We start from the raw sequence: 19,655 nt of genomic DNA on the forward strand, positions 1-19,655 counted from the left end.
CTGAGGCAGAAGAACTGCTTGAACCCAGGAGGTGGAGGTTGCAGTGAGCCAAGATGGCACCACTGCACTCCAGCCTGGGCAACAAGAGTGAAACTCAGTCTCAAAAAAAAAAAAAAAAAAAAGATTCTAAGGTTAATGCTTGCTATTCATTAAGAATATCTGGGGCTGGACACGTTGGTTCACGCCTGTAATCCCAGCACTTTGGGAGGCCAAGGCGGATGGATCACAAGGTCAGGAGATCAAGACCATCCTGGCTAACATGGTGAAACCCTGTCTCTACCAAAAATACAAAAAATTAGCCGGGTGTGGTGGTGGGTGCCTGTAGTCCCAGCTACTTGGGAGGCTGAGGCAGGAGAATGGCATGAACCTGGGAAGTGGAGCTTGCAGTGAGCCGAGATCATGCCATTGCACTCCAGCCTGGGCGACAGAGCAAGACTCCGTCTCAAAAAAAAAAAAAAAAAAGAATATTTGGAAGAAATAAGTTCCTGTGGGCTGGGCGGTCCTGTAATGACCACAAACTGGGCTCCACTGTAGGATCTGCTGCCTTCTAGAAACGAAACCCATGATCTCACCCAGACCTGGACTCCTCCACTGTAAAACGGGAAAAATAATGCTTATCACATAGGGTTCTGGTAGGAAGCAATGAACTAACAATGCCTAAGTAGACATGTAGTAAATGCCATATATCATCATTATTATTAAAACAAGAATTCCGATTTTCAATTCCAGGCACATGCTATGCAGCCCCTCCTCCAAACAAAACTCACAGGGGACTTGAAGTCAGATGCTATGCTACATACAGGAGAGACCTAGCCGCTCTGGCTCACCCCAGGGCACCAGGCCCAGATATCAGTGAGGACTCCAGCAGGCATTTCTACAAGTCAACTAAGACAGTCTCGGGCCCTCCCAAAGAATGTGGGCCTCTGAGAACTAAAGGTGAGCAGGAAGGACACAATCACTATGCCCTCAGGTCCTACAATTCCTGCCGAGAATTCCTTCCAGAATTTACCTTCAAGAGCAGTTCCCTTGAACTGCACTTTTGCATGTCCTCAGCCTCTGGCTTCACACTTTGAGGCCCCAGAGAGACTGTTCGACTGGACCCATATGATGGGTTGAAAATTACTATTTTCAGCCGGGCGCGGTGGCTCAAGCCTGTAATCCCAGCACTTTGGGAGGCAGAGACGGGCGGATCACGAGGTCAGGAGATTGAGACCACCTGGCTAACACGGTGAAACCCTGTCTCTACTAAAAATTACAAAAAACTAGCCGGGCGAGGTGGCGGGGGCCTGTAGTCCCAGCTACTTGGGAGGCTGAGGCAGGAGAATGGCGTGAACCCGGGAGGCGAAGCTTGCAGTGAGCCGAGATCTGGCCACTGCACTCCAGCCTGGGCGACAGAGCGAGACTCCGTCTCAAAAAAAAAAAAAAAAAAAAAAAGAAAATTACTATTTTCAGTGAAGGACCAAGTTTTCATTTCAATGTGAAAAAAGCCCCAAATATGCAACTTGGCTCTGTAACTAATAATAATTGATTTTTTATTTTATTTCATTTTATTTTAAGATGGAGTCGCACTCTATCCCTCAGGCTGGAATGCAGTGGCGCCATCTTCACTCACTGCAACCTCCACCTCTCAGGTTCAAGCAATTCTCCTGCCTCAGCCTCCTGAGTAGCTGGGATTATAGGAACCCACCACCACCCCCAGTCATGCCCAGCTAATTTTTTTTTTTTTTTGTATTTTTAGTACAGACAGGGTTTCACCATGTTAGCCAGGCCTGTCTCGGACTCCTGACATCAGGTGATCCGCCTGCCTTGACTTCCCAAAGTGCTGGTATTACAGGTGTGAGCCACCACATCTGGCCCAAATACATTTTGAACTCAAATATTATTAGGCCAGGCACAGTGGCTCATGTCTGTAATGCCAGCACTATGGGAGGCTGAGGTGAGTGGATCACCTGAGGTCAGGAGTTCGAGACCAGCCTGGCCAACGCGGTGAAGCCTCGTCTCTACTAAAAATACAAAAATTTGCTGTGCATGGTGGTGCATGACTGTAGTCCAGCCTAGGGAGGCTGAGGAAGGAGAATCAGTTGAACCTGGGAGGCAGAGGTTGCAGGGAGCTGAGTTCACACCACTGCACTCCAGCCTGGACAACAGAACAAGACTTCCCATCTCAAAAAAATAAAAAAAGTATATGTACATATATATATATATGGATCTAAGGAAGGAGAACAGATAAATCGGGTAAATATTTTCACTTGCTAGGAAAGCAAAGCCCTTTCTCCCATCTCTACCCAAAAGTAAATAATTTCTTTTCTTCTCTGGAAAATAACAAAATATATCAGGCTGAAGTTAATATTATCAGTACTGTTATCTGTAAGTCCTACATCTCCATAGATTTATCTTGTTTTTTTTTTCTTTGCAAATATGAAAAAATATTTAAAAAAATAGAAATAAGATAAGTACCTGCTCCATTCCTTTTGATTTTCTGGATTTCACATGAGCCACATAAACGTGACATCACCTGTGACTCTAAAGGTCCAAGTGTTCAGAAACAGATTACGATCACAGCTCACACGTTTAACAAGAATTTGAAAGGCAGATTTTGGAAAGGTAAAGATCAAACAATATCTTTGTGAGTTTCAAAAATACTATTTCCAGACCATCACTTGAGAAACTGAATATTATTTTGGTTACAGATCACATAAGATCTTTTGTAGTTTATTTATTTATTTTTTTTTGAGACGGAGTCTCGCTCTGAGGCCCAGGCTGGAGTGCAGTGGCCGGATCTCAGCTCACTGCAAGCTCCGCCAACCGGGTTCACGCCATTCTCCTGCCTCAGCCTCCCGAGTAGCTGGGACTACAGGCGCCCGCCACCTCGCCCGGCTAGTTTTTTGTATTTTTTAGTAGAGACGGGGTTTCACCGTGTCAGCCAGGATGGTCTCGATCTCCTGACCTCGTGATCCACCCATCTCGGCCTCCCAAAGTGCTGGGATTACAGGCTTGAGCCACTGCGCCCGGCCAATCTTTTGTAGTTTAAAAATAAGCTTTTTTTTTTTTTTTTTTTTTTTAAATCTTTGTGTTACCCTGACATCTTCTGGCCAAAAGAGAGTGCTGCACATCAACAGTTGAACATTCTCAAGCTCATTCTCACAAGTGGCAGAATGTGAGAGCGGTCTCACATTCTGTGAGACTTCAAGAGCGGTCAAGATCACCCGTCTCTATAAACTGCTTAGCCCTGTTACAGCATAGCCCTTCAGCTTCCACTGAGAATTTCACTGAGTAGATGAACTTGCAGTTTGCCCTTTAAGAAAATGCACTAACAGAACAGAAGAAAAATAAAAGTTATATTCTGTAGAGCCTTTTTTTTTTTTTTTGGAGAAAAGTCTTTAATTTGATTCAATTTTTTTTCTTTTTTTATAGAGGAGGGTATCACTCTTTCACCTAGGCTGGAGTGTGGTGCATACTCATAGCTCACTGCAGCCTCAAACTCCTAGGCTCAAGTGGATCCTCCCACCTCAGCCTCCCAAGTAGCTAGCACTACAGGCACAGGCCACTACACATGACTAATTTATTTATTTTAATTTAATTTTATTTATTTATTTTGAGATGGAGATTTATTTATTTATTTGTTTATTTAGAGACGGAGTCTCACTCTGTCACCCAGGTTGGAGTGGCATGATCTCAGCTTAAGGCAAACCTCCACTTCCTGGGTTCAAGTGATTCTCAGCCTCCCAAGTAGCTGGGATTACAGGTGCCTCCCACCACACCCAGTTAATTTTTGTATTTTTAGTAGAGATGGGGTTTCACCATGTTGACCAGGCTGGTCTCAAACTCCTGACCTCAAGTGATCCTCCCGCCTCAGTCTCCCAAAGTGCTGAAGTGCTGGCATTACCGGCATGAGCCACCGTGCCCTGCCTTAATTTTTTTTAGATGGAGTTTCGCTCTTGTTACCCAGGCTGGAGTGCAATGGTACGATCTCAACTCACTGCAACCTCCACCTCTGGGATTCAAGCAATTCCCCTGCCTCAGCCTCCCAAGTAGCTGGGATTACAGGCGCCCACCACCACGTTCAGCTAATTTTTGTATTTTTAGTAGAGACAGGGTATCGCTATGTTGGCCAGGCTGGTCTCGAACTCCTGACCTCAGGGAATCCACCCACCTTGGCCTCCCAAAGTGCTGGGATTATAGGCATGAGCCACCACGCCCAGCCAATTTTTTTTTTTTTTTTTTTTTTTTTTTAAACTTAACTTGGGCCGGGCACAGTGGCTCAAGTCTGTAATCCCAGTGCTTTGGGAGGCCGAGACGGGCGGATCACAAGGTCAGGAGATCGAGACCATCCTGGCTAACACGGTGAAACCCCATCTCTACTAAAAAACACAAAAAACTAGCCGGGCGAGGTGGCGGGTGCCTGTAGTCCCAGCTACTTGGGAGGCTGAGGCAGGAGAATGGCTTGAACCTGGGAGGCGGAGCTTGCAGTGAGCTGAGATCCAGCCACTGCACTCCAGCCTGGGCAGCACAGCAAGACTCCGTTTCAAAAAAAACAAAAACAAAAACAAAAACAAAACACATTAGCCGGGTGTGGTGGCACACACCTGTAGTCTCAGCTACTCAGGAAGCTGAGGTGGAAGGATTGCTTAAGCCCAGGAATTCCAGGCTATACTGAGCCATGAAGGTGCTACTGCCTTTCAGCCTGGGTGACAGAGCAAGGCCCTGTCTCAGAAAAAATAAAATAAAATTTAAAAATTCCCTCTCCCTATCCTCAAATATCAAATAGCAACAGCATTTCTATCTTTATGAGATGAGTAAACCATCTGATAACAAAAGAGAGTATAATTCCACATTTCACACATGCTATCAGGATACCATGTTCATAACAAATAACAGATTTCAAATGAAAATTAAAGCTGTATATTTCATAAGAAAAGCTTTTTTTGTTTTTTTTTGAGATGGAGTCTTGCTGTGCTGCCAGGCTGGAGTACAGTGGCACGATCTCAGCTCACTGCAACCTCTGACTCCCTGGTTCAAGTGATTCTCCTGCCTCAGCCTCCTGAGTAGCTGGGATTACAGGCACGTGCCACCATGCCCAGTTAATTTTTGTATTTTTGGTAGAGACTGGGTTTCACCATGTTGGCCAGGCTGGTCTCGATCTCCTGACCTCGTGATCCACCTGCCACAGCATCCCAAAGTGCTGGGATTACAGGCGTGAGCCACCGCGCCCGGCCAAGAAAAGCTTTAAGACATTAAGGTGATCCAAATTTTAGTGGTTAGAACACATATCACCCTTACAAAAATGAGAGAATATATTTGATTCTAAAATCAAACTTCACATAATCTTTCTGCTGTCATTTTTGTCCCTCAAGCATCCAAGTAGCTGAGAGAAAACTGGACGTACCAGAGGAGTGTATCATTAACGCAAGTCTCTTGAGATGCCTTGTCGATCGGTAGATCAAGTTATAGCCTCGGTTTCTGATTTTGCTGTGGTGATACTGGATGTAGCACTCAAGGAGTAAATGGAGAATCCACAAAATAACTTTCCCAAGGATTATAACCGTCTGAACTTTCAGTGGGTTTGTGTAATTTCCTGGGCACTTGTCCTCATTTGGATTAGGATAAGAACAAAGCACACCTGTTAAAAATGCTAAAATAACAAACACAAGCTGAGGGAAAGGAGAGCAGAAAGATTAATTTCAATATTTGTAATTAGGAAACAATAACTACCATCCCAGCATGCATTCTTATACCTACAGCTTCCCCTATCCATTTTTATACATGAGTTTTTAAATGTATTTTCATTTTGTTTTGTTTAAATGTATTTTTGTTTTCTGCGTGAGATACAGTTGTGCCCTGTTGCCCAGGCTGGAGTACAGTGGTATCATCTCTGCTCACTGCAGCCTCAACCTCCTGGGCTCAAGAAATCCTCCTACCTCAGTCTCTGGAGTAGCTGGAACTACAGGCCCATGCCACCACACTTGGCCAATTTAAAAAAAAAATTTTATAGAGACAGGTTCTTGCTATGGTACCCAGGCTGGTACAGAGTATGTTATACAAAAAGTAAAAGGAAAGAAGAAAAAGAGGTCACCATCTGGAAACCACAAGGTCACCCCTGCACATGGTGGTACCAAGAAGGCGGCACTTCAGCTGGGATCTGGGGATCAGGAAGCCATGGTGGAGCCATACCACAGCTACTAGTGCCCTCAAGGAAAGGGGATACCACCTCTCTCCCCAGTGATTCAGTTCTGAACTCAAGACTCCCACAGTGCACTTCACTGGAGAGGAATCCCAGCTGCAGGGGAAGCTAGGAAATGTACTGGGGGAAATGGTCCCTGCAGACAGGCAAACCCATCAGCAGGAGGCTGAGCAAAGGCTGAGCAAGTCAATCAACTCCATTCACAGTCCTCATAAATACTCAAGGAGTGGTGAGAATGAGCCCTCTTAATTTTTCACACTGCAGCAGAGAACAACCATAACCCCCAGTGCTTCTGACTGCAATAATTGAAATGGAGGAACTGATTAAACAGACTGGCAGTGGAGTAACCACCAGTGAGGCCTGTGATAAGACTTTTCGCACATGTGCTTTTATAAACTCCAGATATTTGTAATTTTGTCATCATACAAAAATTGTACATATTATTCCACTGCAACTTGATTTGTCTGCTAAAACATTATTCCCTAGGTATAAGTAAATTGATAAATTCCTGTGTCAACATATGTAGACTTTTCTGCATCTTTTTTGTAACTGAAAAAGTAATACATGCACATGGTTAAAAAATCAAGCAATATTCAAAAGTAAACAGTAAATTATATTAGTGCCTCTTCCACCAAGACTGTCAGTCCTCATTTCAGAGGCAACTAGGTCCGTGAATGCTTCTAGAAATATCTACTATATACAGGAAAACAGGTGCACACCAGCCCTCTCAACTCCCTTTTAAAAACTACAAATAGGAACATTCTGTACAAAAGGTTGAAAACTTGATTTTTTTTCACTCGACAATGTAATCATGAAGGCTATTCTATGTTAATATACTGTACACCTGTCTACCCCATTCTTAACAGTTGCATAGCATTTCCTTATATGAATGGGACACACTGTGTCCTCTGGATGCCAAGTAGTTTGTAGTCTCTTGATATGATAGACAACATGGCTATTATCAACAATATCTTTACATGTATGCAAATAATATCCACAATGAATTATTTGAAGATGCAAGTAAAAGTGTACATACTTTTTTTTTTTTGCCCATGACACAGCCCTCAGGATGTCCTAAAAACATGTGCCCTACATTTTAAATGTTGATAGATACAGCACAACTGCCCTCTGAAACGTTTGCATAATTTTTACAAACATCACCTCTGGATAGGTCCCCTTCTTCCAGCCAACTTACATGAATAAACCACAGAAGATTCACTATGATGACTGTAGGAAGAGGATGGAACCGGGGTCTAAAGTGAGCTTGTAATGAGTGATGTGGGAGAAGCTGGGCATCCAGAAGTGGGTCGTCTTCAATACTCTGGGTGATATCCAAGGAACCCTGGGGTGCAGAAAAACAGAAGCAAGCTATAATCACCACTTTCTAGATTATGTTTCTAAGACAAATCTACTAAACTATAAAACTTTTAAACCATATACAAATTACAGGCAAGAGAACACATTCCCTACTTGAATCCAATTTTTAAAAATTAATTAATTTTTAAAAAATTGTAGAGACACAGTCTCGCTATGTTGCCCAGGCTGGTCTTGTTTGTTTGTTTGTATTTTGGTTTTTGTTTCTGAGACAGAGTCTTGCTCTGTCACCCAGGCTGGAGTGCAGAGGCGCAATCTGGGCTCACTGCAACCTCTGCCTCCCAGGTTCGAGCAATTCTCCTGCCTCAGCCTCCTGGGTAGCTGGGATTACAGGCATGCGCCACCACGCCCGGTTTATTTTTTATTTTTAGTAGAGACGGGGTTTCTCCATGTTGGTCAGGCTGGTCGCAAACTCCCGACCTCAGGTGATCTGCCCGCTTTGGTCTCCCAAAGTGCTGGGATTACAGGCATGAGCCACCGTGCCCGGCACACACCCAGCTAATTTTTGTAGTTTCAGTAGAGACAGGGTTTCACTATGTTGGCCATGCTGGTCTCAAACTCCTGACCTCAGGTCATCCACCCACCTCAGCCTCCCAAAGTGGTGGGATTACAGGTATCAGTCACAGCGCCCGGCCCCAGGTTGGTCTTGAACCCTTGGCTGCAAGTGATCCTTCCATCTTAGCCTCCCAAATTGCTGAGATTACAAGTGTGAGACACCACACCCAGCCTAAAGCCAATTTAAAAAAATACTCTCCTATAAATAACTACTATATACATCTTAGTGAAAATAAGTTTTAAAATGGGTAGAGGAAATCTTAATTATATCTTCATTTCATAAACAAGGTAATATGTAAAGAGATTTAAGCAAATCATTTTTCTTCAAGCCTTAAAAACATAGATATTGATTTATTTAACATTACATATATTGTTGAAATAATTACATACAGTTGCAATCGTGTTTTTTTTTTTTTTTAGATGAAGACTCACTTTGTTGCCCAGATTGGAGTGCAGTGGTGTAATCCCAGCTCACTGCAACCTCCATCTTCCAGGTTCAAGTGATTCTCCCGCCTCAGCCTCCTGAGTAGCTGGGATTACAGGCACCTGCCACCACAGTCAGCTAATTTTTTTGTATTTTTAGTAGATAGGGTTTCACCATGTTGGCCAGGCTGGTCTTGAACTCCTGACCTCAAGTGATTCCCCTGCCTCAGCCTCACAAAGTGCTGGGATTACAGGTGTGAGCCACTGCACCCAGTCCGGTTACAATTTTTAAAATAAGTTTTATTATGTCTATTTAAGGTATATAACACATTATGGGATACATACAGAGAGTAAAAAGGTTACTATAGTGGAACAAATTAACATATCCAACATCTCACATGGTTATCCACTATTTGTGTTTGTGGCAACAGCAGCTAAAGTCTACTCACTTAGCATGGATCCCACATACAGTACAATTTTATTCCCTATAATCCTCATGTTGTACATAACTCCAGTAGACGTGCTCATCTTGCATATCTGCTACTTTGTATCCTCTGATCTACATCCCATTTCTTTCCTGGACCAGCTGCCCAAGATCTGTAGTTCTTAAACTGTCTCTGGTGGTTCCACAACATTTTGAAAAGTTGATGGAGGCTTTATTAAGAGTTCTTAAAACAAACTTTCCATTATGATAGAAATAGAATGGAAATGGATCACCCGGATTGGCCCTTGAGGAAACTTAGTTTGTAGATACCAGATTCTCAGTGAAAGCAACTAGAGTTGTAACGTCACCAAAGTACCCAACAAAAACTTAGTGCGTGGAGGCTGTCACCTAAAAATTTCAGCAAGTCACGTTTAAAGGTATGGTTTTGACAGGAACAGTTCTTCCAGGTCTCTGCTGCATAAAAATGAACCACAACAATCTCTCAATCTCAGACCCTTACTATAAACTATAATGTGTAACACTGTGCCTGGGGTAAAAGAATATAATGTGATTACGTTTTCATTGGGGGAGGTAAGAGATAAAGACATGAAGAACTAAACAATATGAGAATACACAATACAGTATAGTGCACAGAGATCTAATGACAGCATAGCAATTATAGTTAACAATACTGCATTGTAGGGCTGGGTGAAGTGGCTTATGCCTGTAATCCCAGCACTTTGGGAGGTCGAGGTGGGCGGATCACCTGAGGTCAGGAGTTCGAGACCAGCCTGGCCAACATGGTAAAATCTTGTCTCTACTAAAAATATAAAAAATTAGCCAGGCGTGGTAGCACGTGCCTGTAATTCCAGCTATTCAGGAGGCTGAGGCAGGAGAATCGCTTGGACCCAGGAGGTGGAGGTTGCAGTGAGCCGAGATTGCGCCACTGCACTCCAGCCTGGGCAACAGAGCAAGACTTCGTCTTAAAAATATGGATATATACTGCATTGTATATACTTTTAATTTGCTAAGAGTATAGATCTTAAGTGTTCTCACCACATGTTAAAAAAAAAAGAAAACAGAATATGGTGCATGGGAAGTACATAATAAGTCAGCAAATGAAAAGCACAGAAGACAATGACGGTCAGTTAATTGCACTACAATGAGACGGAAATGAAGGATTCATGAATAGGATTCGGCTACATAGAATGAGAGCTCTTTATTTTGGAAGAAGTAGGGAGTAGGAAAAATTATGTAAGGGATGGCTGTTGGTTGCTGAGATTACAAAGATAAGGACAGTAATCTGGGGTGTAACCTAGCTCTGGAGTGGGCTCCTCGATTTCCAGTAGCAGGTATTCAACACTGCTCTGCAACTGTTTTCGTTGTTGTTGTTTGGTTGGTTTGTTTGGCTTTTTTTTTTGAGATGGAGTCTTGCTCTGTCACCCAGGCTGGAGTGCACTGGCTCAATCTCAGCTCATTGCAACTTCTGCCTCCTGGGTTCAAGTGATTCTCCTGTCTCAGCCTCCTGAGTAGCTAGGATTAAAGGCAAGCGCCACCATGCCCGGCTAATTTTTGCATTTTTAGTAGAGATGGGGTTTCGTCATGTTAGCCAAACTGGTCTCGAACTCCTGACCTCAGGTGATCCATCTGCCTTGGCCTCCCAAAGTGCTGGCATTATGGGCATGAGCCACCACGCCTGGCCAACTCTTTTATTCAATGCCTAGATTGCTTCCTGTTTAGTTTACCATAACTCATGGTACGATTCAGATTACTCCTGTTCTCTTCAAGACCCCTCTGCCTCTAGCTCATTCTCAGTCAGCAGATTTTGGAGCCTTGAGATCTACTCTTCCCTTAGCTAATGTCTATGCATTCTTTCATGCTCAGAAGGGGCAATTCCCACCACATGGCCTTTCTGGATACCCCTAATCTGGACTGTGCCACCTCCATGTTTTTCAAAGCATTCTGTGCTTGCCTCTTCTATCATAGTATCCTGTGATGGTCTTTTACTTATCTCTTTCCCACTAGACTTCATTGGACCCATTAACTTTACACGTCTTGTCTTTGTAATTCCAGCACTCAACACTGTCTCATGGTTGTCACTCAGCAAACATTTGCTAGATGAATGAATGAGTGCCCCAAACCTGTCTCCGCAGTATTTTCTAACTCAATTATGATCATCATCAAAGACCTGGGCTAATCAGAAGAGATTATCAGGACATACAGGGGATCAACTGTGACTAAAGGCAGTAAGAGCTTTGGTTAAGGGCAGGCTCCTAAGGGCAAACTGCCTGGATTCAAGCACAAGTTCTACTGCTTTCTAGCTGAGAGCAAGTTACTTCACCTCTCATGCCTCAGTTTCCCCATCTAAAAAGGAGACTAATAATAGCACCTGCTTTGTAGCTCTGTCAGGAATACTATATGAGTCACTACACATGCAAGTCCTCATAACACTGCCTGACACACAGAGAGTTTTCAATAAGTCTTAGCCACTATTATTTATTAACTCTTTTCTCTTTTTCATATTTTTTAAATTTTAAAATAAAAATCAACAGGGTCTCTCTATGTTGGCCAGGTTGGTCTTGAACTCTTGGCCTCAAGCAATCCTCCCAAGTGGACTCGCAATGTGCTAAGATTACAGGTGTGAGCCATCACGCCTGGCCTTTTTATTAACTTACCTTTGACTTGCACCCTGCTGTGGTCTAAATGTTGGTGTCCCCCAATAGTCCCCTGCTTTCCTTTGGGAAGTAATTAAGCCATGAGGGTTCCTTGCTCATAAATGAGATCAGTGCCCTTAGAAAAGAGGCTCAAATGAGCTCCCTTCCACCTTCCACCGTGTGAGGATGCAGCAAGAAGGCGCCATCTTTGAAGCAGAGAGCAACCCCTCCCCAGGGCTCTTGGCACCTTGATCTTGGACTTCCTGTCCTCTAGAACTGTGGGCAATACATTTGTATTTGTAAATTACTCCATTTGTATTTTATTATAGCAACCCAAACAAAGACACTACCCCTATAATCATTACCATTCTATCCACTCAGTGCTGGGGCATGATAAAAAGAGAAAAAATTATTACCATTTTAACTCCTAAACCTGTTATTTGCTCTCTATTTTAACTATCTTAGTCCAGGCCCTCCCATTTCTCTTGGCCTTTTACTAGAAGTTTCCAGTCTCCGGGTCTTGGCAATCTCTTTCACTGCTGTCAGAATTCTTCCAAGACAAACATTCATGTTTCTCTGCTCAAAAACTTTGGGTAGCTCCCTGTGATGGTCAACATTAGGAGTCAAATGGATGGTAAAGTATTGTGTGTGAGGAGCCAAACATTTGAGTCAGTGGACTGGGAGAGGAAGACCCACCCTCAATAGGGGCGAGCACCATCCAATCAGCTGCCAATGCAGCTAGAACAAAGCACAGAATAGGGGTATAAGCAGCCTGCTGAGTCTTCTGGCTCTCTCTTTCTTTTCTGCGTAGGACACTCACTTCCTTTCTTCCTGCCTTTGGACATCAGACTCCAGATTCTTTGGCCTTTGGACTCTGAAACCTGCACCAGCAGCTTGCCTGGGGCTCTCAGGCCTTCGGCTGCCCGACTGAAGGCTATGCTATTGGTTTCCCTGGTTTTGAGGCTTTGGGGCTTAGACGGAGCCACTATCTCCTTCCCTTTCCCCAGCTTGCAGGTAGCCTATCATGGGACTTCACTGTGTAATCTTGTGAGCTAATTCTCCCTAAAAAATCCCCTTTTTATATATACATATATCCTATTGGTTCTGTCCCTCTGGATAATCCTATTACAATCCCCAAATCCTCAGGACAAAGTCCAAATTCTTAGTCTATCGCTTTACAATCTGTCCCCAAGTTACTTCTCAGGATTTTTTTTTTCTTTTTTTTTGAGACGGAGTCTTGCTCTGTCCCCCAGGCTGGAGTGCAACGGCATGATCTCAGCTCACTGAAACCTCTGCCTCCTGGGTTCAAACAATTCTCCTGCTTCAGCCTCCCAAGTAGCTGGAATTACAAGCGCCCGACACCTTGTCCAGCTAGTTTTTGTATTTTTAACAGAGACGGGGTTTCGCCATGTTGGCCATGCTGGTCTCAAACTCCTGACCTCAAGTGATCCGCCCTCCTCAGCCTCCCAAAGTGCTGGGATTACAGGTATGAGCCACTGTGCCCAACCTTTTTTTTTTTTTTTTTTTTTAACAGGGTCTCACTCTGTCACCCAGGCTAGAGAACAGTAGCACAATCTCGGCTCACTGCAGCCTCCGTTCCCCCCTCTCCAGGCTCAAGAGCTCCTCCTACCTGAGCCTCATGAGTAGCTGGGACCACAAGCACACTCCACTATGCTTGGCTAATTTTTGTATTTTTAGTAGAGACAGGATTTCACCCTGTTGCCCAGGCTGGTCTTGAACTCCTGAACTCAAGCAATCCACCCACCTTGGCCTCCCAGCTCATGCTGGGATTACAGGCATGAACCACTGTGTCTGGCCAAGGATTTGCCTCTCACCATTTCCCTCCCTCCTGGTGCTGTCTGCTTATGATACCCATCTTTCACGAAACACTTTCCATCTCTACACCAGCTCTACTTGTTCCTCCCCCACCTGTCAAACACTTGTCCCAGCAAAAGCGCCTTCTCTGTGATGTCATTTTAGCATTCCCAGCCCCAGCACCATTCCTACTGCACTCTTAATCTGACATTGTAGTTTTCATCTATACAAGTTTGAGCTTGGTCTACTTTGTATCTTCCATGTCTCTATTTAACTTCTAAATATTTAGAAGACATTTATAATAATGTTTAATGTCCACATGCTATTTCTAGCATATGTCATGTCTGAACCAGTTTCAGTGGACTCAGTACAGCTCAGTTTCCTGCCTCTTGGCATGCCTTGTCATTTTTTACTGGATGCCAGATATTGCAAATTTTACCTCTGTGGGTGCTGGACATTTTCTGTATTCCTTTTTTTTTTTTTTTTCTGAGACAGTCTCGCTCTGTCACCCAGGCTGGAGTGCAGTGGAGCGATCTCGGCTCACTGCAAGCTCTGCCTCCCAGGTTCACGCCATTCTCCTGCCTCAGCCTACCGAGTAGCTGGGACTACAGGCACCTGCCACCACGCCCGGCTAATTTTTTGTATTTTTAGTAGAGACAGGGTTTCACCGTGTTAGCCAGGATTGTCTCGATCTCCTGACCTTATGATCTGCCCGCCTTGGCCTCCCAAAGTGCTGGGATTACGGGCGTGAGCCACCTCGCCCGGCCATTTTCTGTATTCCTATATTTGTGAACTTTGTTCTGGAGTGCAGTGAATTCACTTGGAAACAGTCTTGCTGTTAAGAAATTAGGTGGGCTTCATCTAAGGTTAATTATACTCCACTACTGAGGAAAGACCTTTCTGAGTACTCTACCTACATGCTCTGTGAATTACGAGGGTTCTGTCTGGCTAGTGGGTGAAATAGGCAGTATTCTTGGCCCTGTATCGAGAAACTGTTCCTTCCAATCCTTTTCGGTGGTTCTTTACGAGGCCTCCAAGAGCTTCTTCATGCCCTGATTAGCACTCTACTGGATGCCTAGTAGGGGTGGGGGCAGGGGCTTCCCTGCAGACCTTCAGTTCCCCCCCTTTGTAGCTCTCTTCTCTCTGGGTGCTCTGTCTTGTGAACTCTAGTTACTTCGATCTCCTACATCCTCAACTCAGAAGTATGCTGGGCTCTGCCTGGCTTCCCCCTTTCTTGTCACAGCCTGCACACTCTTTCAAGGCAGTAAGCCGGGGCAGTGACAGAGTTCATAGCATTTGTTTCCCATCTCTGAGATTGCTTACCCTTCGTCGTCTGATGTCCGGTATCTCACAAAGTGTTGTATCATATGTTATATCAGTTTTTCGGTTGTTTCAGGCAGAATGGTAGATCTATTCCCAGTTACTCCATGTTGGCTGGGAATGGAAGTCCCTACTGAACTCTGTTACATCTGTATTATAACCTACCGTACTAAGCACATGGCATTGAAATTGTCAGAATAAAATGTGCTTTACAAGGGCAGAGACTCTTTTATATTATGCCCTTTGTGCTTTTAACAGTTGATACATAGCAGGTGCTAAAGTGTTCAATATGTGTGTTGAGAGAATGAAAGACTGCTCAACTTCCTTGTATGCTTCAGACCTGGGAAATTTTTATTTATTTATTTACTTTTGAGACAGAATTTCACACTTGTTGCCCAGACTGGAGTGCAGTGGTGTGATCTTGGCTCACTGCAACCTCTGCCTCCCAGGTTCAAGCGATTCTCCTGCCTCAGCCTCCCGACAGGTAGGGATTACAGGCATGTGCCACCATGCCTGGGTAATTTTTGTATTTTTAGTAGGTACTGGGTTTCGCCATGTTGGCCAGGCTGGTCTCAAACTCCTGACCTCAGGTGATCCGCCCACCTCAGCCTCCCAAAGTGCTGGGATTACAGGCGTGAGCCACTGCACCTGGCCAGACCTGGGACATTTAAACAAAGCTAGCATTGAAACCTTCACTATAAGACAATAATCTATTTTATCTCCTACTATGTTACTTTCATGCACCTTCTTCTCTCGCCTAAATGAGCTTTCTATAGAGTCCTACAAATATCCTCCCCTATCTTTTTCAGAATTCTATGTATCTTTCAAGGTCTTAACCAAGTTTATGTTCTCTATAAAACTGGCCCTGTTACGTGTTTTCCTTCTGCTTTAAACTCCTATAAAACATATTGCCCATAATACTCATTTGGAATATTTCTTACGCTGCCTGATATTGTTTTCCTTTTCATGTGTGTATCTTTTGTTTTTCCTAACTACACTGAAGGAGTTGGGGACTACACTATGGTTCTTCTCTATGTCACTTAGGAGTATTTACTTTCCAATGAATCCTATAGGAAATATGCAGCATAACCATATAAACAGCACCCAGTCATTCTATGAACTTACCATCTGCAAGTGAAGGCTGAGGGGAAGAGGACTCCTGAAGTCAAATGTTTTTTCCATTTCCAATATTAACTACATATATCCGTTGTTTTTGCCCACATGGTACCTCTTCCCTCTTCTGTGACAGTAACTCTATTTCCTTTGAGGACCCACGGTCTACTTCTGCATTAAGTCTTAGTGGAAACATCCTTCAATACCCTTCCTCTTCCTCTGGTCTAGGAGTGGTCATGGAACAAAAAACAGTTGGGTGAATCCAACTCTCTCCATGAGCAGTAAAAGAAAGATCATGAGGCCAGGTGCAGTGGCTCATGCCTGTAATCCCAGCACTTTGGGAGGTCAAGGCAGGCGGATCACCTGAGGTTGGAAGTTCGAGACCAGCCTGACCAAAATGGAGAAACCCTGTCTCTACTAAAAATACAAAATTAGCCAGGTATGGTGGCGCATGCCTGTAATCCCAGCTACTTGGGAGGCTGAGGCAGGAGAATCACTTGAACCCGGGAGGCGGAAGTTGCAGTGAGCCGAGATCGCACCATTGCACTCCAACCTGGGCAACAAGGGTGAAACTCCATACAAAAAAAGAAGAAAGATCATGGTTTAGGCAGATTCATTCCAGGGTAGACCCTGAAAAGGACTCCTGTCACTTCAATGCCTTGAGATGCCCTTGTTTGGGTCCTTTCAGAGGCCTTGGCATATACTCACCCTATAGCCTTTCAAATAAATCCTTTTCTTAAAGTCAGAGTTGGTTTCACTGCCTGCAAACAATGAATCCTTACTAACACAAAGTCTTTGACTCAACTCATTTAAGTATCTGTAACTAAGGCATGGTCCAGAATTTTTAGCTTTTCCCTGAAGGCTAGAAATCATGTCTACAAAATACCAAAAGCAGGCAACTTACTCAGATCTAAAGTGACTCCAATATGTGGTTGGTGGCAAAACATTAATCTCTAATTAATTTTTATTTATTTTTATTTTTCAGACAGAGTCTCGCTCTGTCGCCCGGGCTGGAGTGCAGTGATGCGATCTTGGCTCACTGCAATCTCTGCCTCCTGGGTTCAAGTGATTCTCCTGCCTCCCCAGTATCTGGGATTACAGGCCCCCACCACCACACCTGGCTGATTTTTGTATTTTTAGTGGAGACGGGGTTTTGCCATGTTGGTCAGACTGGTCTCAAACTCCTGACCTCAGGTAATCTGCCTGCCTGAGCCTCTCAAAGTGCTGGGATTACAGGCATGAGTCTCCCAGACCGCCCCCAGTCTCCAGTGTTTGAGGAAGCAGATTTTTAGTACTGTATGCATCCTACAACTAAAAGCTACAGATCCAAGAACCCTAGAGCAGCTTAGCATCAACCAAGAAGCACTTACTGCATGTGTTTTTCTAAGAGTCTCTCATTTTCCTCTTACATATTCGTTTTCTTCCATACATTGTCAGCTCATGAAGCTCAGCCTTAAAACTCAGAAACAATGAATTTTGCTTTAAATATATATGAGTCTCAAATCTACTTACAGGTCTTACAGTTAATTTTCCATTTTCTCAACTGGAAAAAATAGAAAATTTTAGTTTCATTAGAAATTGTTTGGTCTTTATTTCATCAAGATTATTTAACTATAGCCACTGCACAAGAATCTAAGCTACCATAGTGCTGGAACTGTTTGGTGTTTCTCTTCCTTTTCCTGATGCAGTTCATTCAGTGATAGCATCACAGTAATATTCCTACTAATTTATTAACCCAAATTAGTGCTTTAATGTAACTGTCAACTTTGCATTTTTCAAGAGGAAAAATTTTATTACTTTCCAGTGGAAACTCCAGTTAATTCTGGGCATACATACATGTTTCCCCTAAAAACACCTTATGATGCTGAAGTAAAGAAATAAGATTTTTGTAATTATGCTACCATTCTGTACTATACACGCTGTAAACTAGGCCACTGGTTTTTTTGGTAATCTGGTTTGAATCTATCAAAGATTTAAAAACCTCTGCATTTCTACCATGCTAGATTCAAAACAGCACATGACACTGTTTTTCTCTCGTATGGGTTTCCAGGCGATGATAGCGACAGGTCTGCGGGACGCTGGCGCCCGGCCCGAGCGTCGCTGTCACTCCAAGTCCACAGCCTCTACAGCCAAGGCAAGGGACCCCACCAGGAAGGGAGATTCGCCCCCTGCCCCCCTGGGGCGTCCGAGCGGAACCCAGTGGCCCGGCTCCCAGAGACTCGCTGGGAGGAAAGGCTGTCAGGCCAGGCGCGCATCACGTGAAGCTGCCAGTTCCGGGATCAAAGACGTACCCCGCACGTGGGCTGGGCGCCAGCCTGGGACCCCCGGAGCCGCGCGCCCACCGCCCAGGAGCCCACCCCAGCCTCCACCGGGAAAATTAGCCCGGAGCTAGCGTGTCGCGGATCCCAAGGGCGCCGGCGCCCTCCCATAGCCCCGCGTCCAGGCCTCCCCGGCACAGGCGGCGCCCCCTCCCGCCGCGGCCGCACTCGCCAAGGGTGGCTTCCCTCTTTGAGTCTCCGCCCCGTGCGCCCCGGCACAGGAAAAAGGGGATTCCGGGGCCAGCCGCCCGCCACCTCCGTGCACTCACGTCCTCCATCCTGCCCCCCGCCGCCATTTCCCGATGCCGGAGGCCGAAGCCCCGGCCAGCCCGGCCTCTCCACCGGGACCTAGAAGCCTCTGGCCGCGAAAATTGCCACCTTCTGGGACCTGCCAGGCCCCGCCCCAGACACACCCACTCCTGCATCCGCCCCGCCTCCGGCTGGCCCATCCCGCCCCCTTAGCTCCGATTGGCTGAGATGGTGGGAGGGGCGTGCCGGCCCAGAAGACCTGGACTATGGGTGGTGGCTACCGCCTGAACCACTTCGGTCCCTGGGGCTTCTGGCCGCAGCCGCTCGGTGCGCTCTTACCCAGAGACCTGGGCATTAAAGGATGCCTTCCTAGTCCAAGAATTTAACTATTTTCGGGCTCCACTTGCATATTTTAAGAACATTAACTTTTTTCGGTCTTGCCTAGTTTTTTTGTTTGCAGACGCAGCTCTACGCCTAAGTAGAACCAGCGGTAAAATCCTACTCCACCAGCAGAGGGACGGGAGGAGAATAAAGATTCCAATTTCTATGACATATTTACAGATTTCTCCAATGGGAAACAGAGCACTTCGGAATGTTTACGGCGTTTGTTTATTAAGACAGAGTCTCGCTCTGTCGCCCACGCTGGAGTGGCCTAGCACAACCGTGGCTCACTGCAGCCTCGAACTCTTGGCCTCCTGGCCAGTTCTCCCCCCTCAGCCTCTCAAAGTACTGAGATTACAGGCGTGAGCCATTGGGCCCTTGTGTCTTTTAAAATTGAATTTCAAAAAGAGAAAACTTCAATGACATTTTCTGAAAAGTTCATGATTGTAAAAATGTAAGCAAACAAGGAAAGAAATTTTCTGTTACCAGTTCCCGGAGAGAACTTTGATATCAGTTAGAATGTATGCACTCATACATTTTTTTGGTGGGGCGGGGGAGACGGAGTCTTGCTCTGTCGGCAGGCTGGAGTGCAGTGGCGCGATCTTGGCTCACTGCAACCTCCACCTCCCGGGTTCAAGTGATTCCCCTGCCTCAGTCTCCCAAGTAGCTGGGACTACAGGTGTGCACCACCACGCCCAGCTAGTTTTTTGTATTTTCAGGAGAGACGGAGTTTCACCTTGTTAGCCAGGATGGTCTCAATCTCCTGACCTCGAGATCCGCCCCCATCGGCCTCCCAAAGTGCTAGGATTACAGGCGTGAGCCACTGTGCCTGGTCCTAATTTTTGTAT

The 19,655-nt window shown here is 45.0% G+C and overlaps 1 protein-coding gene across 4 annotated transcripts in view; it reads right to left on the reverse strand.

The window, feature by feature from the left end:
* The window catches only part of TMEM192 (transmembrane protein 192), a 37,704-nt gene extending 19,132 nt beyond the window's left edge, over positions 1-18,572 (reverse strand). For all 4 annotated transcript variants that reach the window (XR_012093495.1, XM_073017707.1, XM_008000197.3 and 1 more), the window contains exons 1-3: positions 18,447-18,572; positions 7,377-7,523; positions 5,387-5,651 (exon numbers count right to left, since the gene is read on the reverse strand). Coding sequence is in view for 3 of the 4 variants with exons in the window: in XM_073017707.1 (XP_072873808.1) it covers positions 5,387-5,651; positions 7,377-7,523; positions 18,447-18,473 (439 nt within the window). In the remaining variant the exon portion in view is untranslated. The remainder of the gene's footprint in view (positions 1-5,386; positions 5,652-7,376; positions 7,524-18,446) is intronic.
* Between the last annotated feature and the right edge of the window lie 1,083 nt (positions 18,573-19,655).

This window comes from Chlorocebus sabaeus, chromosome 7 (genome assembly GCF_047675955.1).
Source record: "Chlorocebus sabaeus isolate Y175 chromosome 7, mChlSab1.0.hap1, whole genome shotgun sequence".
NCBI classification, from domain to species: Eukaryota; Metazoa; Chordata; class Mammalia; order Primates; family Cercopithecidae; genus Chlorocebus; species Chlorocebus sabaeus.